At 32.0% G+C, this 27,300-nt stretch overlaps 4 protein-coding genes across 8 annotated transcripts; all 4 read left to right on the forward strand.

Annotated features, from left to right (window-relative positions):
* Positions 1–205: 205 nt before the first annotated feature.
* On the forward strand, positions 206–1,762 carry LOC130674177 (uncharacterized). The gene is made up of 4 exons (XM_057479448.1): positions 206–938; positions 1,091–1,177; positions 1,253–1,375; positions 1,457–1,762. Exons 1-4 carry the CDS (start codon positions 706–708, stop codon positions 1,584–1,586), a joined length of 573 nt encoding a protein of 190 aa, XP_057335431.1. The 5' UTR covers positions 206–705; the 3' UTR covers positions 1,587–1,762.
* Positions 1,763–1,975: 213 nt separating this feature from the next.
* Positions 1,976–3,806, forward strand: LOC130674169 (uncharacterized). Its single transcript, XM_057479441.1, has 5 exons — positions 1,976–2,453; positions 2,692–2,781; positions 2,856–2,981; positions 3,055–3,126; positions 3,309–3,806. Exons 1-5 carry the CDS (start codon positions 2,221–2,223, stop codon positions 3,406–3,408), a joined length of 621 nt encoding a protein of 206 aa, XP_057335424.1. The 5' UTR covers positions 1,976–2,220; the 3' UTR covers positions 3,409–3,806.
* Positions 3,807–12,905: 9,099 nt separating this feature from the next.
* LOC130675308 (protein PFC0760c-like) lies at positions 12,906–16,839 on the forward strand. The gene is made up of 3 exons (XM_057480889.1): positions 12,906–13,300; positions 13,750–13,836; positions 13,926–16,839. The coding sequence occupies exons 1-3, from the start codon at positions 13,060–13,062 to the stop codon at positions 15,245–15,247; spliced, it is 1,650 nt and encodes a 549-aa protein (XP_057336872.1). The 5' UTR covers positions 12,906–13,059; the 3' UTR covers positions 15,248–16,839.
* A 4,268-nt stretch (positions 16,840–21,107) lies between these two features.
* Positions 21,108–27,165, forward strand: LOC130672528 (clathrin light chain). 5 transcript variants are annotated; one of them, XM_057477194.1, is made up of 7 exons: positions 21,109–21,258; positions 21,466–21,629; positions 22,468–22,584; positions 22,744–22,821; positions 24,449–24,560; positions 25,210–25,221; positions 26,784–27,137. In XM_057477194.1, the coding sequence occupies exons 2-7, from the start codon at positions 21,473–21,475 to the stop codon at positions 26,968–26,970; spliced, it is 663 nt and encodes a 220-aa protein (XP_057333177.1). In that variant the 5' UTR covers positions 21,109–21,258; positions 21,466–21,472; the 3' UTR covers positions 26,971–27,137. The 5 variants fall into 5 exon arrangements, with proteins under 5 accessions (XP_057333195.1, XP_057333177.1, XP_057333194.1 ...); XM_057477203.1 differs by having other exon boundaries at positions 21,127–21,194; positions 26,784–27,143; XM_057477210.1 differs by lacking the exon at positions 21,109–21,258 and adding an exon at positions 21,332–21,353 and having other exon boundaries at positions 26,784–27,143.
* Positions 27,166–27,300: the final 135 nt, after the last annotated feature.

Raw genomic sequence — 27,300 nt, forward strand, 5'->3', positions numbered from 1 at the left:
TTTTCCTTCGGTTTTTGTACAGAATAATTGTGTTTTTGATGTAAAAATTTGGGAAATAAAACAATGTTCTAATTATAACGAGAGTTTCAACATTATTTCAATCACTTTAGTAATTAGAACAATCTGGAGCAAGTGTGCGCAAACCCATTCATTTCGAACTGAAATGCATGGGTTTGCGCACACTGACCCACTGGGCATACTTGCCTCACATAGCTCTATATAATGATTCTAATATTTTCGGTCTGGTTACTATTGGCATTCACTGGTGACAAGTAGCCATTACAAGTTAATGTCACTTTCCATAACCGGACACCCTAAGATGACCATACCATGATGAATTCGTCATCATTTTGTTTGGCAAGAAATAGTCCACTTATTACGCCGTACTATCGTGCCAATGAACTGATGACATTGAATGTTGAATAACATTCGGGCAATGTCTTATTTATAAACAGCTATTTAATTTGTTATGCGCTCATACAAAAACATAGCTAAGATTGGTTTTCATAACCTCGGGAAACCTGTTCCACACAAAACACCAAAAAAACTTTGCTTAAATGAAATTGACCTAGGTCGAATATGAATATAAAAACCCTCCACGCTGAGCTAGTCAGTCGTCAGGTGGGAAGTACGCGCTAATATTTGTGGTTCAGTAACGTAACAATCTATTGTATCAATACTTTTTTATTTCGACACAAAAAAGAAATGGAAAAATACTTAGTTGCAACGTATGATAAACTATCGCACAGAATTCTCGTGCCCAAGGGCTGGCCAGTTCGCGGATTCAAGAAGCTCCTATTATCATTTGCTGAGAAAGTGATTTATAATGATGACCCCGACCAGATAGTCATCTTACGAATAAACAATGTACCAACAATGCTGGTTCAACGTGAATATGAAAGTGAAACTTACTACGTCTTTGAAACAATCTTCGATTAGTAAGTGTGCTATTAATTATTAATATTCTGCTACACACCAAGGAAGAAAAGTATGTGTACTAGTGTACTGTTTGTATTCCTAAAATGAGTGAAGCAACGGTTCAGCTACAGATCAGCATTGAATAATTAACAGTTTTCTTTATTTGTTTTAGTGGACCAAAGGACGCACACATCATTAATGTCGTCTTCACTGATCTCGCAATGATAAAAAATCCTGTGGGAGCTGGTGTTATAACTTCGTAAGTAATTAGAATTGCTACAAAAATTTTGTTTACTTAATTTTGTTACTGATTTTCATTTTGAATGTTTGGTAGGAAATCTTCAGCGGGGACGATCGATGAAAATTCCAATAATGAGATACAAGTTGATGACTACGTTGTTTGTAAGGAACAGAGTTATAATAAAACGACGCATTATGTTGTGCCAGTAACACAAGTGTGAGTCATTATAGTACCGACATGTGAAATGTCATTGTTATATTTTTTGGATAGAAGCCTAATTTGGATTTCTATTTTCAGCATCCAGTGGATGCGTCGTGAGGCAGATATCATACACACCGTGGATTCGCATGCTTTAGCAGATTTATCCAGGTACTTATTGTTCACCTTTTATGACGAACCAGTTTGGAACAGGTTTTGCGTTGCATAAACTTTGACCATGTTCAAAGTATTCACAAATTTCTAACTTGTTTATTTTTTTATTTCAGCGAGGCCCTGTGCTGTGATGTCCTGCGGTCGCTTATAGTGATTGGGACCTTTTTCCTCATCTTCATTATAGTGATTCTCTGTGAATTCTTTTACAATTAGCCATCTGATGGTTTATTTTAATAATATTGCTAATTGAACTTTCTGTAAAATATAATTGTGTTTTTGATGTACGGACTTTAAAAATAGAACAGCATGCTAAATACAGCAATTTTCTGAAAAATCGTCCTTGTTTCTTTGTCCTTATAACCTTCATATTAGAGCCATTAATCATAAACATACCCCATTTTTTATTTACTAAATACCATAAGCAAAATCACCGGCCATGATTTGTCATCGAATTAAATCGCAATATTTTTTGGATAGGAACAGAATAAAATAAATGAGTCAGTAATAAATGCATTATTGTAATTATATGACATATCACCTTCGAATTTGTTTTTGCGTTACATATATAAGTAAAACATTCTAGACACGCAGCTAGTCACTGGTCAGGTTGGGAGCACTTAACACTAATTTCGCTGGTTCAGTGACGTAAATATTAGTAATACTGTGTTATTGTGACAAAAAAAAAAGAAATGGAAGAATACGTAATCGTAAATTATGTAAAGCTGTCGAGTAAAATTTTGGTGCCCGAAGAGTGGCCGATTCGCGGATTCAAGAAACTGCTAATGTCATTAGCTGAGAAAATGATTAATAATGATGATCACCATCAGATAGCTGTTCTACGGGTAAACAACTTAGCTACAATGGTGGTCCAATACCAAGATGCAAATGAAACTTACTACCTTTTCGAAAAAATCTCCGATCAGTAAGTATAGTTATAAAAAAATGTATCCTACATACCGAGGAAGAAAAGTATGACGTATCGAACCAAGTATTGGCCAGCCTCACTTTTGGATCAGATAGACCATCAAACGCTATGCCTAACTTTCCTCTCTTGGTGTATAATAAACTTCAAGTCTATCATGTGTACTCCCAAAATAAGTAAAGCAACGGTTCAGGAACGGGTAAACATTGAATAATTAAGTTTTCTTTGCTTGTTTTAGCGAACTAATAAGGAACGCACACATCATTGATGTTATCTTTACTGATATCACGATGATAAATAATCCCATGGAGGCTGATGGTTCAACTTCGTAAGTAATTACAATTCTGACAGCAATTTTATTCAATTAACTTTGTTATTAATTTTATTTTGAAATTGTTTTAGTGGAAATTCTTCAGCGGGAACAATTAACAGAAACTCCATTAATGAGATACCGGTTAATAACTACGTTATTTGTACGGAACAAAACGATCATAGAACAACGCATTACATAATGCCAGCCAGACAATTGTGAGTTACATTCATATGGAATTAAATCACATTATTTTTTGGGTAGGAGGCTAAATTGAATTCCTATTTTCAGTAGACGGATGATGCGACTTGTGTCAAATACCTCACATGCAGTAGATCATCAACCGTCAGAAAGTGTTCCATGGTATAGTATATGTTTTTAAAAATGTGCAAATAATAAAAAAAAATAACTCAGTCAGCAATGAAAGCAAAACTGTAATTTTGTGACCAATCAACGTGGAACTGGTTTTGTGTTGCATAGACCTTGACCATGTTCGAACTATTAACATATATTTCTAACGTCATGTTATTTATCTTCTATTACAGGGAGGCCCTGCGCTACGAAGCTCTGCATTCACTTGCAAGAATTGGGATGTTTTTTATAGTGGTCATAATAGTGGTTAGTAAGATCAACTATAGGTTTTGAAAAATGAACCATCTGATGATTTGCTTAAGTAACGCTGTTTATTCAGATTTATATAAAAAGATAATTGGGGTGTTGGTGTGAGAATTTGGGAAATAAAAGAACATTTTAAGTATAACTGAAGTTTCAACATTATTTCCTTAACTTTAGTAATTATATGATTGTAATTATAGTCTTTATAAACTAAAATGCATGGTTTTTATTATGTAACATACCATAGTACGAAAAATATGTATTGTACCATATATTTTGCAATATACTGGAAAACTCATATAAGAAATATACATCATATTGTATATTAATAATTATACTACTATCAATATACTATTTCAATATATAATGAAATATACCAAGATATATATGCTAAAAATACATAAAAAAAGTTATATTGATAAATATATAAATAATACATTGTAGCAATATATTTTTTTTCAATATATCATCATATATTAATACGGCAAAAATATAAATATTATTTCATATATTGTGCAATATATCACGATATAATATTCATATATTTTAAAGTATATTTGTTCACATATAAAGTTTTTTCATGCGGGTGGTCTTCAGATTAGAGCCATTTATAAAACATATGTACTTCAAAATAACCATACCGTGAAGAATTCATTCATATTTTGTTCGGTTAAAAACAGTGCGATGATCACACTGTATTTACCTGTCAATGAACTGCTGACATTGAATGCCGGATTGAAAAACTTTCGGCAAGATCTTGTTTTTCAAAAGTTAGTTAATTTAGTATACAGGCAAACCAAAAAAAAAAAAAACAAAATATGGTTTTAATAATCTTGAGAAACGTGTTTCAGACGAAACATCAAAAAAACTTTGCTTTGTGAGATTGCCTGAGATTCGATATAAATACAGGTATCCTAGGCACTGAGCTAGTCAGTCAACAGGTGGGGAGCGCCAAACACTAATATCTACTAGTAGTGCTTTAGAGACGTTAATTTTATTATTACTGTGTTATTTTGAGAAGAAAAAGATATGGAAGAATATTTAGTGGCAAGTTATGTTAAGCTGTCAAGTAGAATCTTTGTGCCCAAGGAATGGCCGATTCGTGGAATCAAGAAACTGCTATTATCATTAGCTAAGAAAGTGATTAATAATGATGATCACGATCAGATAGTCGTACTGCGAGTAAACGATTTACCTACAATGAAGGTCCAACACGAAGATGCAAGTGGAACTTACCACGTTTTTGAAAAAATCTCCGATCAGTAAGTAGGCTACTGTTAAAAAAAAATAGTACACTACATACCGAAGAAGGGAAGTTTGATGTCCCGACTTGAGTGATTGCCACCTCGCCTTTGGCCTGAATAAACAATAACATGCTCCGATTGGATTGCCCTACTGTCCTTTCTTGATGTGTAATATACTACTAGTATAACGTGCGTATTCCTGGAATGGGCAGATCAACGGATCAGCAGCAAGTGAGCATTCAAGAATTAACTGTTTTTTTTTATTTGTTTTAGAGAAATAAGGGACGCGCACATCATTGATGTTGTCTTCTGTGATACCGAAACGGTAAATAATTCGATGGAGGCTGGTGCTTCAACTGCGTAAGTAATTACGATTGTGACAACAAAAAGGTTGCAATAATAATTCTACGGTTCATTAATTTTATTTTAAAACTATTTTAGTGGGAATCCTTCAGCGGGAACGGCAGACGAAAACTCCAATGATGAGATATCAGTTAATAACTATCGGATTGGCAAGGATCAGAGTGATCGTAGAACAACATATTACGTCGTGCCAGTCGCACCAGCGTGAGTTATTAGTACAGCCTGTGATGTTAAATCATTGTATTTTTTGGATAGAAGCCTAAATTGAATTTATTATTTTCAGCGGGCAGATGCGCCTTATGACAAATACTTCATATGCAGTTAATCCACATGCATCAGGAGCTCTTGTATGGTATTTATTGTTCAGAACTCTATAGAATAATTAATTAATATCCAGTTATAGCTTACATTTTTAAATATGTGCAAATAGCAGAAATAAATAAATCAATCAGCAATAAAAGCAAAATTGTAATTTTATGACCAATCGATGTGGCACTGGTTTCGTGTTGCGTAGAACTTAACCATGTTCGGACTAGTAACATATTTATAACATCAGATTATTTATCTTTCATTACAGGCATTCCCTGCGCTACGATGCTCTGTGTTATCTTGCCGAAATTGGGATACTTTTTATAGTTATCATAATAGTGGTCAGTATGATGATCTATAAGTTCTTCAAAAATGACCCATCAAGTGATTTATTACAGTAACGCTATTTATTCAAATTTCTGTGATAAGATAATTGTGGTGTTGGTATGGGGATTTGGGAAATAAAGGAACATTATAAATATAACTAAAGTTTCAACATTATTTCTTTTACTTTAGTAATTATTTAATAGTTGTAATTATTTATGGCCTGGTTACTATTTACATTTTTTGGTAATTATCAGCTTTTTACAGTTTTTGTCATTTTTTTCAACGATCGAAAAAACCCTAGAAAACCTGATCAAGTACAGACGGACCTCCCGAAGTAGGGGTTTGGGACATGGAATAAATCCTGTTCTCGAACTTATGTACCCTACGTACACTCAGCCTGAAAAATATTTCTTGATATAATAAATACATACTTCATTATGTATTCATTTCATGCCGAACACGGAAAAACTTGTAGCTCGTTATCGTAAAATAATAATATTATGACGAATTCGCCGGTTTTTTTATCTAGTCAACAATAGTAGTAATGTTTCCAATCATAGAATACTTGCGCAAGCAAAATTAAGCTGTATTTATAATAAATATATTTCATAATGGCATGTTCAATATATCCGGAAATATGATAACCGAAACAATGGCTGGCTTTCGACATGTGCTACCAACATTATTGCAGCTGTAAAATTATATTTTCATCACGAATGATGAAATAAAAACATATTACTGCGACGTTAGTCAATTAATATTGCACACTTATGTACTGAAATTAGTGATCGTCTAGTCATCGTCCCAGGCAGACGCATCGAAGTTAATTCTGTGTGCACAAAATCTTCCTGACCTTCATCTGTTTTGGCGACGTAAGTTACTCGTATAAATATTTATGGCCATCTTTTGATCGTTATCTTCGGTTTTGTTTACTACTGCAGATTCTTTTTGGTTGCAGAGTATGGGATCAGCTAGAGGACAATACTGCGTTGTACGGTTTTTAGAAATGCCCTTTTTGGACACAGAAAAATATCAAATGGTACTAGCTTCATGGATTTCACCAGGGTTAAATGAGCAGCAAGTGTTGGTAGCATTTCCGTTGATGAACAAAACACAACTATTGCACGCGGTTCGAAATAGACTACCACCTAGTGAAAAGTGGCTTTTGTTTCCTGCAGTTATTGAATTCGTGACCGGTAAATGAAATTTTAAGCTTACTGTCGAAAAAGAATTGGAAATACTGCAGAAATAAACTAAACATTCAACGCAATATTGTTCTTTGTTACAGACGATTACAGTGACGCAGAGCTTTGTTTGAATTTACTACAGTAGAAGAATCCGAAAGATGGGATTTTTTCTTAGGAAATCAGGTGCGACTGGCCCAAAGAATATTAAGAATGTAGTGAATGTCACCTGACCTGCAAGACTGTTTTTATCACCACCCGCCGTAGACAAGAAGTAAAACCTGTAGAGCATAAGTTATTGGAAAGGTCAGTTGTTTAATGATGTGAATATGTATTTAAATTAGTTTTTTAAGTTTAGTGATGTAGTTTACGAATAAAAACTATTCTTATAGCTATTGGTTGGTTATTTCAATTGACTAAATGGGTGCATCCATTTTATATTAGGCCAAGTCTCTGAAAAATTAATAAATCAATCAAATGTATCTATGTCAAATGGTTTGTCATGGCCCAGATGGAACATTCATGCATAAATATTTGTCATAGTTATCGTGTTGCTAACAATGTAACAAGAGACTTTTGTAAGTATGCGCATCGTTTGATATTCAGTCTAAATATTAGTAAATTCTTCAGAATTTGTGGTTCAAATCATTAACTATTCATTTATAGCAGGATCTAGTAGTTGATGAAAAAAATACACAATAATTACTACAGATAATAATTTATTAACTCAAATTATTTTGATTTCGTTCAACTGGACGTCAGAAAAATCTGTAAAGAAGAAAAAACTTTTTAAAGCTTTATAGCATAGAAACTAGAATAAATTGGGACTATAAATGCTTAGGTAGCCATGATTATAAAGAGGATCCTTTTTAGGAAATGATAGAATGCCGTGTCTTAGCATTTTCTTGAAGCGGCCTGTTGACCAGTTCAGGGAACTGATGCCTCAGATGAAGCTTTGATCAGAATCTCTCTATTTTCTGAAATCGAAGGGGCATAGGTCCACAGAGGTGTGGATTCTTGGTGGTTGTGGTTAGATCCCACATGCTAATAGAATGTGGTTTCTGAACATACTTCTAGAAAATGTCCACTACTATGGTCACTTGATCATATTTTAAACTAGGAGTGTCGTCTGGGCGAAAGGTGGGGTTTGTCGCAATGCGTATTTACCCGGACCGGGCGCCAACGACTCCGTTACATTAGTTAATTAATGACCATTAACTGCCTCATTTTGCCCTATTGGCTTAACGTTACAAACTTCTCTTACTAAATATTTTCAAGACTGTAAGTCCACAGTAAAATAGTGGCATTGGTGTACAAACCTTTTTTAAAATAAATTGAGGCGTACAGTGCTGTATTTTTCATTGGGTTCATCACTTTCATCGTCAATTTCACGGAACCATAAAAGACCTTTCTTATTATTGACTATCATTGCTGTTACATTTTCAATAGTTACAGTTGTACCGAAAATTCTATTATGAGATACCCAGTAATCACACATGTACTGGAACACAATTATTTCAATCACATCCAACGAATACTCTAACCACTGGGTTGGTAATACGAACGAGTATTCTCTTGACATATTTTTTTAGTTTTACAGTTTTCTTATCACTAAATTATTCACGACAACTAATACGTCTTCTAAAGATGAAATCTAATGACGGACTCTTGGGGCAGAAAATATATCAGTTCTAATAGTTCAATTGGTTATCAATTGGGGACTTTTATAACAGTTGATTTCGTCAATAGGTTTTATTGTGAAATTTTACTCAGCCACATCTTACCTTCGTTAGTTTGATTGTTCATTACAGTGTCCCCACTTCTAGAGCTTCAAAATATTCTATCTTCATTGGAAAATATCTTGCCAAGTCAATTAAATTATATGTTTCGTCGATTCTTCGGAACCATAAATTGGACTTGTATTCCACTGATTTAGCCACCACCCCGAGAATGGAAACAATTATGTTCTCGGAAGTATTGTACTTTTTACACTGTTTACTTATTTCGTTTTCCAAAGTGTATTTTAACACAGACCGCGGATAAACCCTCCACTCAACTGGTAAAAAACAAGAACATTCTATAAATGAATATCTGAATCGAAGTGTCGACATTGTGTACAAGATAAACCCTATTGACGCACTTTGAATGACTGATGCACAATAACAACCGACTGACCAACACTCGCGTATTTATAGATATGAGTAAGTGTTTGTTTTGACAAAACATCAAGATCGTTAAACCATATAACGTACGTAGCATAAATAAAAAACAAACTGAGAGATAAAACAGTGATGCAGTTTTTGTTATTGAATAACATCCAGTTGGCACCTTCTTTGGGTTGACCGAACCCATAAAGGGAATCCAGTGAAGTCACGAAATCTCAAGGAAAACAATGTATATATATTGTATACAATTCTCTAAGTTGATAACTCCTAATAACCCTGATAAGGATCCATAGGTATCGTATAGATGAGTCCGAAGTTCATATTTACATGATTATTTACTTAATCTTTATCTAATGGGCAATAACAAACTGATAAGACTATTCTGACAACAGGACTCATTAGCGCTGATGTAACGAATTGATGTAATGGCCCCGGTTTTTTTTCGATGTCGGCATAACGCTAGTGTCACAACAATTTAATTATATTGTTTGTATAAAAACGTGTTTGTTCCGTGACATTGAGAAAAAAATGAACTCTGTCTGACATTAAATGACCGCTGATTAAAAGCTCAAATTAGACGAATGGGTAAACGGTTTTTTTTGAATTGTAATTATGTTTAAATTATACTATAATTAAGAATTGAAGGTTTTATGGTTCGTTATTTATTGTGAAATATAATAGCTTTTTTAATTATAAATTAGAGGCATCAGTTTATTATAATACGCACGGGAAAATATATATTTGGGCAAAAAACTATAGGGGAGGGTGGGGCATAGCGGCCCCCCTGAAATTTTGATCGAAAAAAAAATTTTTTTTTTTTCGTCTAATTACTATAAATCCGATATGTTTGCGCACTTTTAGCCCTACGCATGACATTCGGGGCAAAATAGACAAGCTCAAAATTTTGAAAAAGTGATTTTTTCATATTTTTATCGTCAAATTAAAAAAAAATTTGTATAATTCCACATTTCTAGCCCTACGCATAACACCTGGGGCAAAAGGGACCAGCCGAAACTTCCAAAAAAATCATTTTTTCATATTTTTCGGCCGTTTCTTTATGTAAGAGGCAAATTTGGTCACTAAAAATTTATAAAAATTAAATTATTTTTTTTAGTTGATAAATTTTCGAAATAAAGTAAAACTACAGAATTGATTTTTTTTTATTAAATAACAATTAGTAATTAAGGTAATCGAGAGTGAACGATTTATTACACTTTAAAAAATTTTTTTCGAGTAATATAAAACAAAAAATAGTTGTCAAGAGAAATAAATACATTCTCAATGATGAAAACAATTAAAAAAAAAAAAAAAAAAAGAAAAAAAAAATTTTTTATCACTTTTTGGAGGGGGGCCGCTCTGCCCCACAAAAAAAAATTTTTTTTTTCAGAATTTTGGCAAAGTGTCCATAAATTTGTTCGAAATAGGACAAAAGTAGAGTGATCTTATGGTTGAAAGCCATAAAAAATAATAATTGGCTTAGGGGGGCCGCTCTGCCCCACCCTCCCCTACATGCGGCTTTTAGATCTTCAGTATGGTTGCGAGTATGTGCAATTTTTACGGCATACCTTCCCGGATATATTTTTTCATATGGGTATCTAGTTGTTCAAATGAAAAAAAATTAAGATACAGTAATGAATCATAGAGTAATTAAATTTATAGCTCTCTTAAGTAATAGAAGGAAATGATTTAAAATATTTTTTTTTTGTCTTTTATTAGTTACAGAATAAGGGGGAGTCTATATATATATATATATATATATATATATATATACTCCCCCTTATTTTGTGACTAATAAATAACCTAATATGAACAATAAAAATTATTCTTATTCATGAACAACATTTTATGCCTTTTGTATCAAATAGTTAGTTAAATATTCGGAATATTCAGCGTACGTACTCTGCCCAAGCATCTTGCATAATATCATCAGCTTTTCCAATTAGGAACAAAGATACTGAACAAAGTTCTGAACCACAGTGCTGGGAATTGAGGTATGTGTATGAATAAAAAAATTCATCAAGTATGAGTTAACAATTATTAATTTTATTCATTTACAGTAACCGACACACTACGAGTTCTATTTTTCATATACTCGTTTTTGAAAATTTCTAGATGGCAAACACCACTAGTAGAGATACATCATTGTCCCATACTAACTCCTCGCGAATTCTCGAAAGACCGACTAGGAGGGCTTTTCGATGCGAAATTTTCTATTTCAGATGAAACTTAATTCAAAAACGATTTCGCGTACAAATCTTCCGATAGAAAATCAGTACGCTCATTATTAACTAAAATACACATATACATGCATTTTGTTACTAAGAAATTGTTCTGTATACCAGAAATAATTATCATACAAAATAATTTACTCTAACAGAAATCCAAAATAAAATGTAAGTTAACTTTGATAATATTCACTCCATTATTTAACGAAACCACAATGAACAGTATAACAACTTCAACTGTTCAGTAAAAGACCAAAAAATCAAACATTGATGATCATTAAAATAACTTGAATAGAAGATGAAGGCCGTCAACTAATTAATGTAACGCAGTCAAAGCGATCATTTTTTTACAAGGTGGTCATCTTTTGCAGCATAATATTTTAATCGGACGTTAACTTATTCAAACCGTAAATTGGACTATCACGAATCCAAAATGTAATGAAAACCTATTTAGACTTACAATAAGAAAATATAAGCATATACTCTCTAAAAACGCATTAGTGAAAATCACGTGACAATCACTATTTGACAGTGAATATAGTCACTTATTGCTAGTGAAGAGTATACCACTATTTGAAGTACTGACATACTTTTCACTAGGAAACAGTGAATAGTCATTATTTTCACTATTTCAAATTTAAGAGAGTACCAAAAAATTTTGTCATCAATTTTGTATTCCTGGATTATAATAATGTCAAATTCCTAAAATTTTTTCAGTTTCACTCTCTAAACATGAATTAGTGAAAATAAGTGAATATTCACTTATTCCAAGTGCAAACCGAACCACTAATTTCAAAAAGTGGTTTGGTTGGGACTCAGAATTACTGAATATTCACTTATTTCACTTATTCGTGTTTAGAGAGCATGCATTTTGAATGTTCAATACGTTTAATTTACGTTCAAAACGTTCCATTTACGTCTAATATTTCGACTCGGGCAAATACACTCATATTTTTCCTGTTAATCTTACACGTGTCGTTCGTGAATCATCTATACATTGTTCTATATCTAGTTATGTATGGTTGTTTGCCATACGTTGACCTCGGCACTGTTAGTTCAGCCGTATCGCGCAAGTACATTCGAGCACATAATTTTTTTCTACAACATTTTTGCTCAACTACTCTCTATACATGAATTAGTGAAAATTAGTGAATATTCACTAATTCCAAGTGCAAACCGAACCTCTAATTTCACAAAGTGGTTCGGTTGGCACTCAGAATAAGTGAATATTCACTTATTTTCACTAATTCATGTTTAGAGAGTACATTTTTAAAGAATTTTGGAGCTTAATTTAATAATAATTTCACTAATTACTTATCAAAATGTTACTTACTCTCTAAAAATGAATTAGTGAAATTCACTGTAAATCAGTGGATATTCACTATTTCTACAGCTATAAGTATATACCACTAATTCAACTAGTGGATTATACCTATAGCTGGTTTCCTAGTGAATATTCACTAACTCGAAGTGAATTTCACTAACTCGAAGTGAATTTCACTAATTCCTTTTTAAAGAGTAGGCACAACTGTCTAAAATTTATAAGAAATTACAATAATTCCTATTCTGCCATTTTCTCATAAATCAAATAAAAGCGGATGTTATTTGATTTATGTTCAGCACTGTATTGGCAAAATTTAACGACCGTCACTATGTCGTAAATACAAACGATAAAAACGGCCTGTATATAAAGTCGACGCGCCATATAGCTAACAGTCAGTCAGATTTTTGGCGTGTTCGTTGTAAGACGTCTTTTGACCTTGAAATTGTAGTAGCGAGCTTCATTCTGATTAATTCAGGGGATTTTTTAGTAGAAGTGGTAAACAATACTTCGTGAGAAACAAAACGTTTCTTTTATTTTTAGATGGATATAAAGAGGGATTACCAATATTATGTTGTGGAATTTTCGGATCCGCCATACTGTGACATCGATCAATATGTTTGCATTCCGGATTCTTGGATTCAGTTACGTGAAATAGTGGATCAAGCAGTTGTTACTAAATTTCCCGTTGAAAATTTATCAATAACAAAAAAACGTGTTAAGGATGGTGAGGTTTTCTCAGATGCTTGGTCAATTTATGTGGCCGAAGTTAAATATGGCACTGGTGAGTAAATTGCTAAGTTTCGAGTGTGTAATGACTTCCATTTAAAGTTATAATTTAAAACAGACTTTTGTGAAAAAATTAGTTTCAGTCTTAAAGTGAGCAAAAAGTCAAAAATGATATCAAATAAAAAATAACACATATCTAAATTAGTGACTTCTAGTGTCATCCGTTCCTGTTATCACTTGTTATTCCTTCAATTGATGTCATATGTGTGGGTGTATTTCCGTAACAACAAAATTAATTGATAATTCTATGTACTCCTAGACTACGTACCGAGCGAGATATGAAACATGCGTATTAGATTAAATTGAACAGAATTTAGAGTAGCTATCGTTTAATATCAAAGGCTATTTTTGAATTGAATAATATTTACATTAGAATATTGATATCAGAGATCAAAGTATTCAATCTTGAAAGTATGTAAATATTTTTTGTTTTTGTTTTTCCAGATTCTTACGAAGACGCAGAAAAATACATCAAAACACTCACAGAAAAATTAATTAACAAACAAAGCAGTTCAGGGCCGGTCAATAATGGTAAGTTTCTTCGTTTTATCATAATACTTGTATAAATTATACTTTTTTTATTATGTTTCCTTTGAAATTTATGGCGATGTTTATTCCAGACGATGGTGTGTCGAAGATATTGAAAAGCTTACGAAGGTCCAAGCGAATTCAGTCAAATCTAAGTGTAAACAAACCTCAAGTATCTGAAGCTCCATCAAGCTATAACAGAGAACCCGTATCAGAACAGCTAGCAGCGATCAGTACAAAAATCGCAACTCATAAAAAACATACCAATGGAGTTGCGACTATTAACTCTGATAATGAGGTCGTAAAACAGACGGATGCTTTATCAGAATCATTAAATGGCGAACAGCTGTTATCAAATACGGAACATTATCTGTATGAAGTTACCGGTAGACAAGAAAACAACGATGAAACATTAAATAATGTTGATTCCATTGAAGATGATAATGGTCCACAAAGCATAGCAGGTAATGAATCACCAGTGAATCATGATAGCCCGCAGTTAACAAATAAATCATTAGATGCTACAATAATTAGCGAACCAATTTCGGATACTGGCAACCCAGGTCAGATTAAAAACGTCAGTGACCTTTATTTTGAAGAAGGCTTATTATTCCTTGATCATACGTACGATGAACTTGTTCAACACTGTACGTACTTAGAAAAACTGATGGATGGTATAAATAATCGATATTATAGTGGAAGTTATGATCCTTTGAATACTACAATAAAAGATAAGGTAGCTCCGGTGGTAGAAGAGATAGAACGTGAAGAAAAAGAAATTGAAAAAAAAAGACAAGTGCTGAAACGAACACAAGCTGAAATAGGAATTATCAAAAGAAGAGAAACCGAAAGAAACGAACAAGAAATTGATGATAGTGCTGATAATGATGATGAGGATGACGATAATAATGATGATGATGATGATGACGATGGTAATGATAATGATGATGATGATGATGATGACTATGTGAAAAGAAAACGATTTCAATCTCGCACACTTACTTTACCACCTGAATATGATAAAAATGACTCAAAATGGACCTTGAGGTATCGTGAGTACGCACCAGGGCTTGTTGAACTTATAGAACATACAGGCGTGTATATCAATGCTGTTAAACTCGTCAATTGTAAAAGACTAGCCAAAAATTCCAAAACACTAGCACGATTATTGTTAGTAGAAATTTTTACAGAGAGTGCGTTGTATACATGTTCCTTAACTGGCGTTAGAGCTAAGGCATTCGATATTGATGGGACACATGTAAGGCCTGGATTGGATGAAAATGCAAGAACTGTTTTATTGACTTACGTTGAACAGTATGCCCAAGCCAATAAGTGGCCTAAAACAGCCAATCAGTCTATTTTAAACAGTATACGTAATAAAATGCAAGAAATTAGATTCAAATATAATAAATGAATGTATTTATAGATTATATCAATATTTTATTGTTACAAAAGCTTACGGGTATTAGTATTAGTTTATTTAATCAATTTTCAAGGATTCATTAGCGTAAGTTGATAAGATTTTTCCGCCTACTAATTGACGTGTATCATATTATACATGGAAATATAAGAATCATAATATATTGTGTTTTTTTCCTCCTCATTTTACTCTAACCACTAATTAATACTCGAAATAAGTCTAATTATCCTTAAATGGAATTAATCAGCAGCTGCCATTCCACTCAACTGTCGACAACAAGTTATAAGAATACCAATTTATTTCATTCCCAATCGGGAACTGATCACATAAAATCTAGTGGTAGAAAATCAAATCATTATTTAGAGGGCACATTTATTGCCTTTACATTAGTATATGTAACCAACTCCATCATCATATGTGTGTCTTTAAGTAAAAAGTACACCCGAGTCGAAATTTGGCCCTCAGTTCTATCTCAAATAACCAATTTTGCTATGGTTGTGCAGAGCCATTGAGAATGAAATTACATAAAACTTTGCTCCTCATTCGACTCTCAGTGCTGTATAGTTATCGGACAAAATACTATAGTGAGGTTGAAATGAGGGCGAAATTTTGAGCCCCATAAACCCCTTTTCCCTCCATCCTGTTTTATTTACTTCCCTGATTGAAAAATCCACTACATTCTTATAGCTGTATGTACAAAATATTTATTGGTGCGCATCGTTTGATAGTTACGATTACAATGGAAAATTCTTGATTGTTGATGAGTAATTTAATAAAATATATGTTTTTTCATAAATAACAAGTTCCAAGTTACATTACGTTTGTATACCACATCATTGCTTTTTCGTTATTGATTATTGCGTCATCCAGAAAAGAGACGAAGCGAGATACTCTGTCGCACGTACGCGCCCACCCACAAAAAAACAACCTTGAACAGTCTACTGGGTGTTGACCGAATTCATTATCGGGCGCGGCGGCGAACGCTGGCGTTGTTTTCAGAAGCTCATAAATAATTGATTAAAATAAATTCTGAGTATTTACAACTGTGATCTGGGCGTCATCAATCCAACTACTGTTGTTTGTGTGGAGGTAAGTGTTTCAGTTTTTTTTCTTAAATTGAAGCCCTTTTGACTTAAAATAAGTGTATACAGTGGAATTTTTGTAACTTTTACACCTCCTTACTCTCAATTCCCTTCATTTCTATCAATAAAGTGGGAAAAATATCCGTGTACTGTCATGCATTCTCTACCTCTTATTTATGGAATTTTGAGCCTTTCGTTGTCAAAGTTTATGAGCTTTCCCTACGACAAAAAACCATAGAGTTTGTAGCCTTGAAAATAGAACGAATTGAATTATGCATCTTAAAATATAACATTTGTTTTTGAATTGAATATGAGCACTTCTTTTTAGACTCCATGAGGGTTTTCATTTCTTACGACACCGATATGCAATAACATTATAGTCGAGAAGATAATTGAGGCACTGTTTGGGTGTTTTGCGTCTATATTTATACGAAAAACGTAATACTTGTTTATCATTTGATTTTGTTATGACTCGGTCGGTTATAAACTTTTCCCAGAACGCAATGTCAGAATATACATTTTTTGATAGTTGTTATAAAACTACGAAATTTTTTTTTTCAGGTGGATTGGTCCTGATCAAAAATAAAATAAGCAAATGCACAAGAGCCTTTGCTTTTATTAGCCAAAAACTACAAACCAATAAAAATGGGACGGACTCTACGACGCAGTAAGCGAATTGGTAGGAAGCCACTTTCAACCAAGTCTATGAAGCCGCTGAAACGACAGCCCCGAGTGGTGTTGCAAAGACTGGATGAGGTCGAAATCCGAGCATTTACTACGGAAGGTAACAAATGTACATCTACTAAGAAAGGTATCAATCGTCCATCTACTAAGAAAGGTAACAAACATCCAGTCAGCCATCAAAATCCTACTTCATCATCTTGGCTAGAGCCGGGTCGAGTGTACTTGAGTGACCTTCAAGCATTAAGTACGGCCAATGATCGAATGTATGGCCCAATCACTCAACTTCATGAAGCAGTAAAGCACCTGGAAGAATTAAATGAAAGCGGAACAAATTCGACGGCCAAGAATAAACAAATAAAAGACTCAATAACTCAATTTCATGAAACAGTGAAGCACCTGGAAGAATTGTATAAAAGCGCAGGAAATACGATGTTCGATTTCTTTGGAAAACTTTGTAATGATCATAGGAAAAGAAAACTTAGATTAAAGCCTCTGGTATGAAAATATTTGAAGAAATATTACATTATAATACAACGTGATTTACTGTTCTTAATTAAAAATTTTTGTGATTACTAATTAGCCTTCTATAGCGACAGTAATGACCACGCAGTCAGTGTATGGCTCTGTTGATCACCAAAATGTTAATTAGTGACGAGAACGGTCACTACTTAGATGGGTGGCCATATGCCTCGGGCTCGAGCGGAAATCACTGTCGTTATTAGGCGTAGATCAAAATCTCAGTGTAAACGTGTAAGAGTATCCTATGTAAATACATTGTATGTATTTTTATAACAAGTGAATCATAATATGTATCTAATAAAGCATTACGCGTAAATAAAGCGTTCATTATTCCGCAACTAATTAAAAAATAATAAAGCTTTTTCAATTATCAATAAACTCGACTGCTAATAAGTTGATCGAAGTAATACAATTAATACTTATATATATATATATATATATATATATATATATATATATATATATATATATATATATATATATATATATCCCCTCCCTCAACAACTAATAGAAGAATACAATGAAAAAAAAAAATTGTATGCTATGTCATTAATTTTTTTCAAATATATAGTAGCAATCAATTATTATACAAATTAATTATACCAAATCAATGTGATTCATAATTTTATAGGATTGCATTTGATATTATATTTAATTTGTTGATTGTTAAATATGATAGCTTTCTAAATGCTAAACGAAAATAGTGAACAAAATGGAAGAAATAATAAACTATTCACATAAATCTCGTAATCTATCAGCGCAACTTTACTGCAGCCAGATGAAGAAGTAAACACGTTTTGACACCGAACTTCTAACTTCTGATAAAATATTGCTTCTTTTTTTTAAAATGGCGTATTCCGAGTGTTCGAAAGTCGTTGCCAATAGTTTACGACGCAGCACTGCAGACATCACGTCGCCATGTAATATCTTTGTAGAAAAAATTGTTACGTATGTCAGTTTTGATGATTCATTTAAAAATAACAGTTTTTACTCACTTACAGTATACACATATCAGATAGACAATCATTAGCATTAATAATAATAATATTAACTAGACTTGCCATAATTTTGAATTATTTAATCCGGATATTGAATTAATAATGTGTTATGTAGCAACTTCATATTAATATTTTCTTAATAAAAAAAACTTAAGTATGTTGACTAAATCTGAACATATGGTAACCTGATTTGAATGATGCTGATAATACATATATATAAAAAAAATAATTCAGAAAGAATATTTATTTTAAATGCGTTTGCTCTTGTGACTAACAAGTATTGAGCTCTCTGCACTACTGGCAGAACGCGGACAAAAGTTCCCCTTCCCAAGCATCGTTTAGGCTGTATGTGATGCTAAAGTAATGCTTGGGAAGGGGAACTTTTCATCCGCGTTCTGGCAGCAGTGGCTCTCCGGTTTTTGATGAGGAAGGGGTTTGTGGGCGTTGCTTACAGCATGACAACGAAACTAATTTTGAAGTATATAACATATATTTCTGACAATAGTTTGGGCTATTAATATCGATGTGAATGGGAAAAAATGCGTAAATTATACAGAATTTGGTTTTCTGTCACCGGATGTCATTTTCCGATTGTTCAGTTTACGATGAAGTTTGGAGTGACCATTCTTACGTTCATTGCTTCTCTACTCAAATTGCGCGCGCATGTAAGCTGATTGGACAATCTGATTGGTTCGGGGAAGTAAAGTTTTAAAATTGGTTTACTAATAGAATACGAGAATCAAGTGGGGTCTAGAGAAGCTTCAGCATCGTATTGCTTTTCGGAGCAGCCTATGACTGCTGAGAAATGATAAAACAGGGGCGGATCTTTTGAGCCCCACTTTGAACCAAGTACCAATTGCGTGAGTTATAAACTAGTGAGGCAGCCGACAGTTTATTTTATATGATTAAAGACTTGGTATTTTTTAGAAATTTTTTAATTTTCTATAGAATTTCTTAGACGGCGATCCCGATCAAAATTGAGGCACCCGTAACTTTGCTCCTGTTGGCAATAACCCATCACAATATAAACGTTTTTTGCTCATTATGATAGTCTCTAGTAGGAAAATCCCAAAAAAATCCTTAGATAAATTTATTTTTCGAGTAATCGACGTCGGGCAGTTGTAAAGATCTCTGCAAAAAGCATGGAGAATAGAGACTTTTCTTCTCCATGGCAAAAAGGTACGACCTGACTCAGAAAATAATTTTTCCTGGGACATTTTCGGGTTTTTCCAACTGAAGGGCTCCATAATGATAAAAAAATGTCAATATTATGCAGACTTATTTCCAACAGGAACAAAGTTGCGGGCCATTTTGCAAAAAAATGCATAGACAATGTCATCCTCAATTATCTTCATTTATTCTCATATAGGTTACATGTCAGGAAAAAATTTTTTCTCAGGACTTTTTCCTACTAGAGGACATCATAATGAACAAAAAACGTTTATATTGTGTTGAGTTACTTCCAACAGAAGCAAAGTTACGGGCTAATTTTTATAAAAATGCATATACACAGTGTCATCTGCCCGCCCTGGTGAAAATTTTTCGGACTTTTGTCCGAAAAAGTCTTTAGAACTCTAGAACTGAGTTTTTCAGACAGAAGTCCGAAAAATTTTCTCCAGGGCGGGCAGATGACACAGTCTATATGCATTTTTATAAAAATTAGCCCGTAACTTTGCTTCTGTTGGAAGTAACTCAACACAATATAAACGTTTTTTGTTCATTATGATGTCCTCTAGTAGGAAAAAGTCCTAAAAAAAAATCTTTTCCTGACATGTAACATATATGAGGATAAATGAAGATAATTGAGGATGACATTGTCTATGCATTTTTTTGCAAAGTGGCCCGCAACTTTGTTCCTGTTGGAAATAAGTCTGCATAATATTAACATTTTTTTATCATTATGGAGCCCTTCAGTTGGAAAAACCCGAAAATGTCCCAGGAAAAATTATTTTCCGAGTCAGGTCGTACCTTTTTGCCATGGAGAAGAAAAGTCTCTATTCTCCATGCTTTTTGCAGAGATCTTTACAACTGCCCGACGTCGATTACTCGAAAAATAAATTTATCTTAGGATTTTTTTGGGATTTTCCTACTTGAGACCATCATAATGAGCAAAAAACGTTTGTATTGTGATGGGTTATTGCCAACAGGAGCAAAGTTACGGGTGCCTCAATTTTGATCAGGATCGCCGTCTAAGAAATTCTATAGAAAATTAAAAAATTTATAAAAAATACCAAGTCTTTAATCATGTAAAATAAACTGTCGGCTGTTGGAAATAAGTCTGCATAATTTTAACATTTTTTGATCATTATGGAGCCCTTCAGTTGGAAAAACCCGAAAATGTCCCAGGAAAAATTATTTTCTGAGTCAGGTCGTACCTTTTTGCCATGGAGAATAGAGTCTCTGTCCATGCTTTTTGCAGAGATCTTTACAACTCCATGATCTCAACATCACCCCAATTTCTCCAAAGTGCTGCCATCTTCCTTTCCTTATTAGAAGCCTCCATTCTCGATCCCCGCATTATCGATTGAGTAAAAACTAAATTCCTACATTACTGACCGATTGATATCGAAAATAAAACGTTATATATTTTTTTTCTTTCTCTAATTATTGACGTTGTCGTTCTCTTTGACATTTCTCTAGCAGTTATTACACTTAGGGGTGTGTATCATTAGAATAATATAAATTAAACCGAAATATTCGCACTTGATAATTCCCAAGTCAGGTAAAATATTTATCACATATAAATTTAACCTGAATTTCATATTTTCTATCTACTTAATATTTTTAACTCCAATCTCGTGACGTTAAATTCAATTTGTAGGTTAAAATTTTAATTCGATTATTAAAAAATTTTTAATTATTAAATTTTACTGGGTAATAATTGAATTTTATTTGTTTAATTCTAATTATTATTTATTTATTATTTTAGAAATAAAATGGACGGTTTCGGTGACAATTTTACTGGCAATGATGTCGAAGTTGATCCAGCGGCTGAATTTTTAGCTCGTGAACAAGATCAATTGGCTGGTCTAGAAGATGATATTCCAGCAGTTGCTATGACTACATCAGCACCAGTTCTATCAAATGTTGAAGGTTATAATTTTTTTTATCTTAAAATATCAAATTTTTGACATCCCGGGCGACGAATCCTGACATTTTTATTAAAATTATCTTCATTTTTTACCAACTAAAAAATTTTCTACATTAATTCGAATTAAATAAGGAAACAAAAACTCATTTCCTAAAAATTTTGTAGCTAAAAATTTTTTTTGCCGGATTTTGATATAAAAATCTGACGATTTTTGAACTTGCGCTCATTTTATTTTCCCAGTTGATAAGAAAAATGGATTTCGATATTAATTTCTGATAATAATTTATCGTTTTACATCAAATTTTACAGCAATATCAGTATTCATACTCAATACAGCCGAAGTTTTAACAAAAAAGAAAAACGACTGCCGTGAAATTTTCATATTTATTTTTGAAAATATAATTAAATCAAAAAATATCAGTACAGTTGAATTGCTGACCAAATTACCTCTAGTTTGAGTACCCACATCAATATTTTTAAATAAAAAAATTTTAATCAATTTAATTAGCAATTAAACTAATTAATTATCAATTTTTTGAAACATATCGATGTGGGTACTCATTTAACGCGGAATTTCACCAACAACTCGAATCTCATATTTATTTTACCCAAAAAAATTACTGACAAAAAAAAAGAAAGTAATTTAGGACATCAAGATAACAATTAACGTTCTGTTAATTAAATATTTAATTATTATATTTAAAGCTTCTTATTAAAATATTTCGTTGGCATTTTATTTATTTAATTAAATATTTATTTACTTATATATTTATTGAGTTAATTATTTATTTATTTACTTATTTAATTATTTTGTTTCATTTATTTTTCTTATGGATTTAGACGATTTATCTGGTAACTTTGAAAATATGACCGTCGAATCCGGTGGCAATGGTACTACCGGTAGCTTCGAGATGATTAATACTATTGATCAACCTACTGAATCATTTTCAACCCCAGGTAGTAATTATATTTTATTTTATTTTATAAATTTATTTAGTTATTTAATTAGCATTTTTTATTATTTAATTATTTATTTATTTATAAATAAATTAATTGCTGAAATTTTTATAAATTATTTTTATTATTAAATAACTTATTTATTTTATTTTTATACAGAACCAGTTGTCGTAAAAGAAGAACCTGAAAAAATAAAAAAATGGCGCGAGGAACAAGCAGCGAGACTTGAAGAAAAAGGTTCGTTTCTTATATTTATTTTAGTACTAGAAATTTCTCTACCGTATTTCCGGTAAATTAAAATTTTTAAAAGATATGTTCGATATTTTTTTTGGCCAGACAAATCTTTCTAAGAATTGTAATTTTACAAATTAATATGAGAAGTAAAAAAGTTTCATTGAACTTTTAAATTATTAACTTAAGGGGGATAGCCACTGTGAGGATCGAAAAAATAGATGATTTTCGGGAATTTTTTTGACAGGAATAATAAAGGAATTCGGGGATCGGTTTTTTTTTGTTTTCTAAAGTATACATTGAAGATAATTCTCCTAAATTTTCATTAAAAAACATCATGTTATTACAAAGTTATAAGCATTTTTGTGGAGCAACAAAAAATTACCCCCACCACGGTGTCATCTCTAACTCAAAAACGGATGATCAGAAACAAAAAAACCAAACGGCGTTGTAATCTGTATGCATGTGGTTATCGTTGCACATAGGGGATTTTGAAAATTTGGATTTGAAAAAAAATGGCGACATATTAAAAATTTTTTCGTTATTTTTTATCATTTTTTTGGATTCAAACAGCCCTAAAAAATCTTAAAAATCAAAATTTTCAAAATCCCTTACGTGCAACTTTAGCTACTGAATAGACGAATACGTCAAAAAAAAATCGGTCTGTCAGTTGACCCTGCTGGCCAGCCCCAAAACTTCCCGCTGTTTTCGAGCTCGTTGAGCTCGAAAACATTGTAAATACATTTTCGAGCTCGCAAATACTTTTGTATGCCATTGTTTTGTAAAAAACCATTTTTTAGCATTTCCTTCTCCCACGATATCTCGCGAACGAATTAACCGATTTTGATGGTTGAGGTGGCATTCGACGCGGCTTATAGAGTTTTAGAGCTGATTAGATTTTGGAATCAATCTATCGAGCAAATTAAAAGTTATCCAAATAAAACATTTTCGAAAAAATTTTATTTTTGAAATATCTCTGAACGCACCCTACCGATTAAGTTCAAATTTTTACGGCCTTAAGACATTAACAAGCCGCGTCGAATGACACCTCAACGATCAAAATCGGTTCATCCGTTCAAGAGTTATGAATATTTACATACATACATACGGACGTACGTACGTACACACATACATACACTCGGACATCATCGTGAAATTAGTCAGGATAGCTTCCTAGGACCTCGAAACGTCGACATCTGATGGAAATTCGATTTTCGTAAATCGGACCGAAACCAATAACTTCCCGAATTTTTGAAAATTTACAATTTTCCTAGCGGGAAGTTAAAAAAGTTGCGAATCGGTTGATATTTATGCAAATTACAGATGCCACCAGTTCAAAAAAAGTAGTTTCGAGAAAAATGCGTTTAAAGTTTTTAGTCGATGCAGCGGTCAGTCGACGCGCTGTCACAAAATTTACTATAACTTTAAAAATATTCGGAATTTTCATATAAAACTTAAGATACATATTTTTGAACATATACACTTTGATTTAATAAAAAAAAAAAAATTTTTTTTTTGAAATTTCACAGTGGCTATCCCCCTTAATTTCCTATTTCAAATTTTTTTAAATATCCCGCCTTTTTTTTAAATTTATAATCCCACGACTTTATTAAAATAAAAATAATTATTTAAGATGCCGAAGAAGAAAAGAAAAAAGAAGAATGGAAGATAGCTGCTAAAAAAGAACTTGAGGAATGGTACAAACATCATGCCGAAACAACTAGTAAAACAAAAGCTACCAATAGGTGTGTAGTTACTTATTATTTGTAATTAATTACTAGTTTATTATTATTAAGTCCTGTAATGCCTCCGACGCCACTTCGAGGATGAAACTCCCCTTCAACTGCTGACCCATCGCAGGACAACAAAATATTCAGAACATTTTATATTTTTTAGTAAAAAAAAAAAAATGATTCAAATCTCGATTTGTTGCCACGTCACAGACTTTTGTCTCGATAGTTTCCGAGATATTTCATTTTACATCTAATTAAAAAAAAAAAACTAACATCGGATCTTACCCACGGAAATTGTAATCTTGCGCCATTTTTGGGCGCATTGGATCTCCAGGTGCCTGTGATGGGACAGTAATTTGTTGGAGGTGGGCGCGGGTGAATTTCTTTTATTCTTGAAGTAAATTGACCCTCAACCTTCAACTTAACAACTTGCCCTAGTACACAGAAAAAAATGATTTCTTGGAGTAAAAAATATTTTTGATCATGAATTGAAGGGAAAAATTTATTCAGATTTGTACCAAGAAATTTTTTTTTCTGTGTGACCCGAGTTCTATGTCCTGTCATTAAAAAAACAATTTCCAACTTTTAAGTAATTAGATAATTAACTGATTGAATTTAAATAATAATAACAAACAAAATCTATTTTGATTTTGCTTCCTAGGGGAAATGCCAAGTAAGTTTTTCTTTGTTTATATAAATAATTATCGAGCATGATTTTTATCGTAAATAATACATAGAAAATAAAGAAAAAAAATTTATGTAAATTATAAATCGTATAAATTTTGACAAGGTCACAAATTAGGCCAATTACTTTAGATGTTTAGTAGAGTGTCTCAAAAAATCGGCTTTTTTTTTCTTGAAGAACATTGAAAAATCGACAGAGTATCTCTAGACAAAGACAATGTTAAAATATGAGACCTTAATATTAATATTTAAAGCTGGCGATTCACGATTTTATATTTTCCATTTAAATAACATGGGAAAAAAAAAATTTTAATTTTGGAATTTTATACCTCGGCGATGGCTTATTGAACAGATAAGTTCAGGATATATTTTTGTAGGGAATTGAACGCTCTACAAAAAAAGTCTCTTATCATTTTTTGATAAATCCATCTGTTCAAAAGTTATTGGAGCTCGAAGTCAAGTTAGAGTAAATTTCGAGATCTTTTTACTTTTCCGGCGAAACTATCGGACTTATCATAAAATGTCATGGGATCTTTTTTGTAGACAATTTTATTTCCTACAAATTATCATTGATAAATTTTTTTCAAATTCTGCATTTTTTTCTAGTTGTTTCCATTTTAATGCCAAGCTCTTAAAATCGATCAGAACACTACTTTTTTAGAAGCTTGGCATTAAAATGGAAATAACTAGAAAAAAATTCAGAATTTGAAAAAAATTTATCAATGATAATTTGTAGGAAATAAAATTGTCTACAAAAAAGATCTCATGACATTTTATGATAAGTCCGATAGTTTCGCCGGAAAAGTAAAAAGATCTCGAAATTTACTCTAACGTGACTTCGAGCTCCAATAACTTTTGAACAGATGGATTTATCAAAAAATGATAAGAGACTTTTTTTGTAGAGCGTTCAATTCCCTACAAAAATATATCCTGAACTTATCTGTTCAATAAGCCATCGCCGAGGTATAAAATTCCAAAATTAAAATTTTTTTTTTCCCTTGTTATTTAAATGGAAAATAGAAAATCGTGAATCGCCACCTTTAAATATTAATATTAAGGTCTCATATTTTAACAGGGTCTTTGTCTAGAGATACTCTGTCGATTTTTCAATGTTCTTCAAGAAAAAAAAAAGTCGATTTTTTGAGACACTCTAATGTTTAGTAATTATTAATTAATATGCACAAACTAATTAGAAAGCCTAAAAATGCTTTGAGCGCATGACCGATTATTTATTTAAACAATAAAAATAAATAATTATTTTTAATTATAAAATTTATCGAAAAAATTTATAATAGGAAGAAAAAATTAAAAACTAATTACTCTATTTAGTAAAATAATTTTTATCATAAAATTCAAGCCGCTAATTATCGTAAAAAAATTTTATTGTTTAAAAAATTTCTTCTAAAAAATTTAATCGCTAAAAATACACGCGCACAGAAAAATGCATTTTGTCAGTTCACTGTATTATTAAATACGTATTTAAAAAAATTGAATATATATTTGAATTTATATTTGTATATTTATAATTTTTTTTTTAATTTTTTGCAACAGAAATGCCGAGAAACAGTTCGTAGCAGAAGCAGGCGAAGTTGAACCGGGAACCGAGTGGGAACGTATCGCAAAACTCTGCGACTTTAATCCAAAATCTTCACGGATATCCAAAGACGTGTCGCGCATGCGATCAATTATTTTGCAATTGAAACAATCGCCACCAGCCACTACATCAATGAACGTTTGAGTTCATAATCGCTGATCTGTTAAAACAAATACAATAACAATAACAATAAATAAATAAATCTATATATATATAAACTAATCATAAATTTAAAGAGAAAAAAATTCCATTGAGTTAAAATTGTTGATTTAAAAAATAAATTAAACTAAATAATTAATCTTGATTAAAATTATTAATTGCTAATTAATTGTTAATTATAAATAAAAATTCAATTAACAAATTTAACTTTACGTATTTAAATATTTATTTTTTTTAATTCCTTTTAATTTTACATCAGTTTTTTTTTTTATTTAAGAGTTTAATTTTAAATTGTTATAAAATATTATTCAAAAA

This window comes from Microplitis mediator, chromosome 1, assembly GCF_029852145.1.
Source record: "Microplitis mediator isolate UGA2020A chromosome 1, iyMicMedi2.1, whole genome shotgun sequence".
Taxonomy (NCBI): Eukaryota; Metazoa; Arthropoda; class Insecta; order Hymenoptera; family Braconidae; genus Microplitis; species Microplitis mediator.

What these genes read in the sequence shown, in the direction of transcription:
- LOC130674169 (XM_057479441.1), top strand. Translation starts at nt 2,221, where the DNA reads ATGGAAGAATACGTAATCGTAAATTATGTAAAGCTGTCGAGTAAAATT. An exon ending in TTCGAAAAAATCTCCGATCA is followed by an intron (nt 2,454 to 2,691) that starts GTAAGTATAGTT and finishes TGCTTGTTTTAG; the next exon opens with CGAACTAATAAGGAACGCAC. An exon ending in GAGGCTGATGGTTCAACTTC is followed by an intron (nt 2,782 to 2,855) that starts GTAAGTAATTAC and finishes AAATTGTTTTAG; the next exon opens with TGGAAATTCTTCAGCGGGAA.
- LOC130675308 (XM_057480889.1), top strand. Translation starts at nt 13,060, where the DNA reads ATGGATATAAAGAGGGATTACCAATATTATGTTGTGGAATTTTCGGAT. An exon ending in CGAAGTTAAATATGGCACTG is followed by an intron (nt 13,301 to 13,749) that starts GTGAGTAAATTG and finishes TTGTTTTTCCAG; the next exon opens with ATTCTTACGAAGACGCAGAA. An exon ending in TTCAGGGCCGGTCAATAATG is followed by an intron (nt 13,837 to 13,925) that starts GTAAGTTTCTTC and finishes TGTTTATTCCAG; the next exon opens with ACGATGGTGTGTCGAAGATA.
- LOC130674177 (XM_057479448.1), top strand. Translation starts at nt 706, where the DNA reads ATGGAAAAATACTTAGTTGCAACGTATGATAAACTATCGCACAGAATT. An exon ending in TTTGAAACAATCTTCGATTA is followed by an intron (nt 939 to 1,090) that starts GTAAGTGTGCTA and finishes TATTTGTTTTAG; the next exon opens with TGGACCAAAGGACGCACACA. An exon ending in GTTGTGCCAGTAACACAAGT is followed by an intron (nt 1,376 to 1,456) that starts GTGAGTCATTAT and finishes TTCTATTTTCAG; the next exon opens with CATCCAGTGGATGCGTCGTG.
- LOC130672528 (XM_057477194.1), top strand. Translation starts at nt 21,473, where the DNA reads ATGGACGGTTTCGGTGACAATTTTACTGGCAATGATGTCGAAGTTGAT. An exon ending in AGTTCTATCAAATGTTGAAG is followed by an intron (nt 21,630 to 22,467) that starts GTTATAATTTTT and finishes TTATGGATTTAG; the next exon opens with ACGATTTATCTGGTAACTTT. An exon ending in AGCGAGACTTGAAGAAAAAG is followed by an intron (nt 22,822 to 24,448) that starts GTTCGTTTCTTA and finishes TAATTATTTAAG; the next exon opens with ATGCCGAAGAAGAAAAGAAA.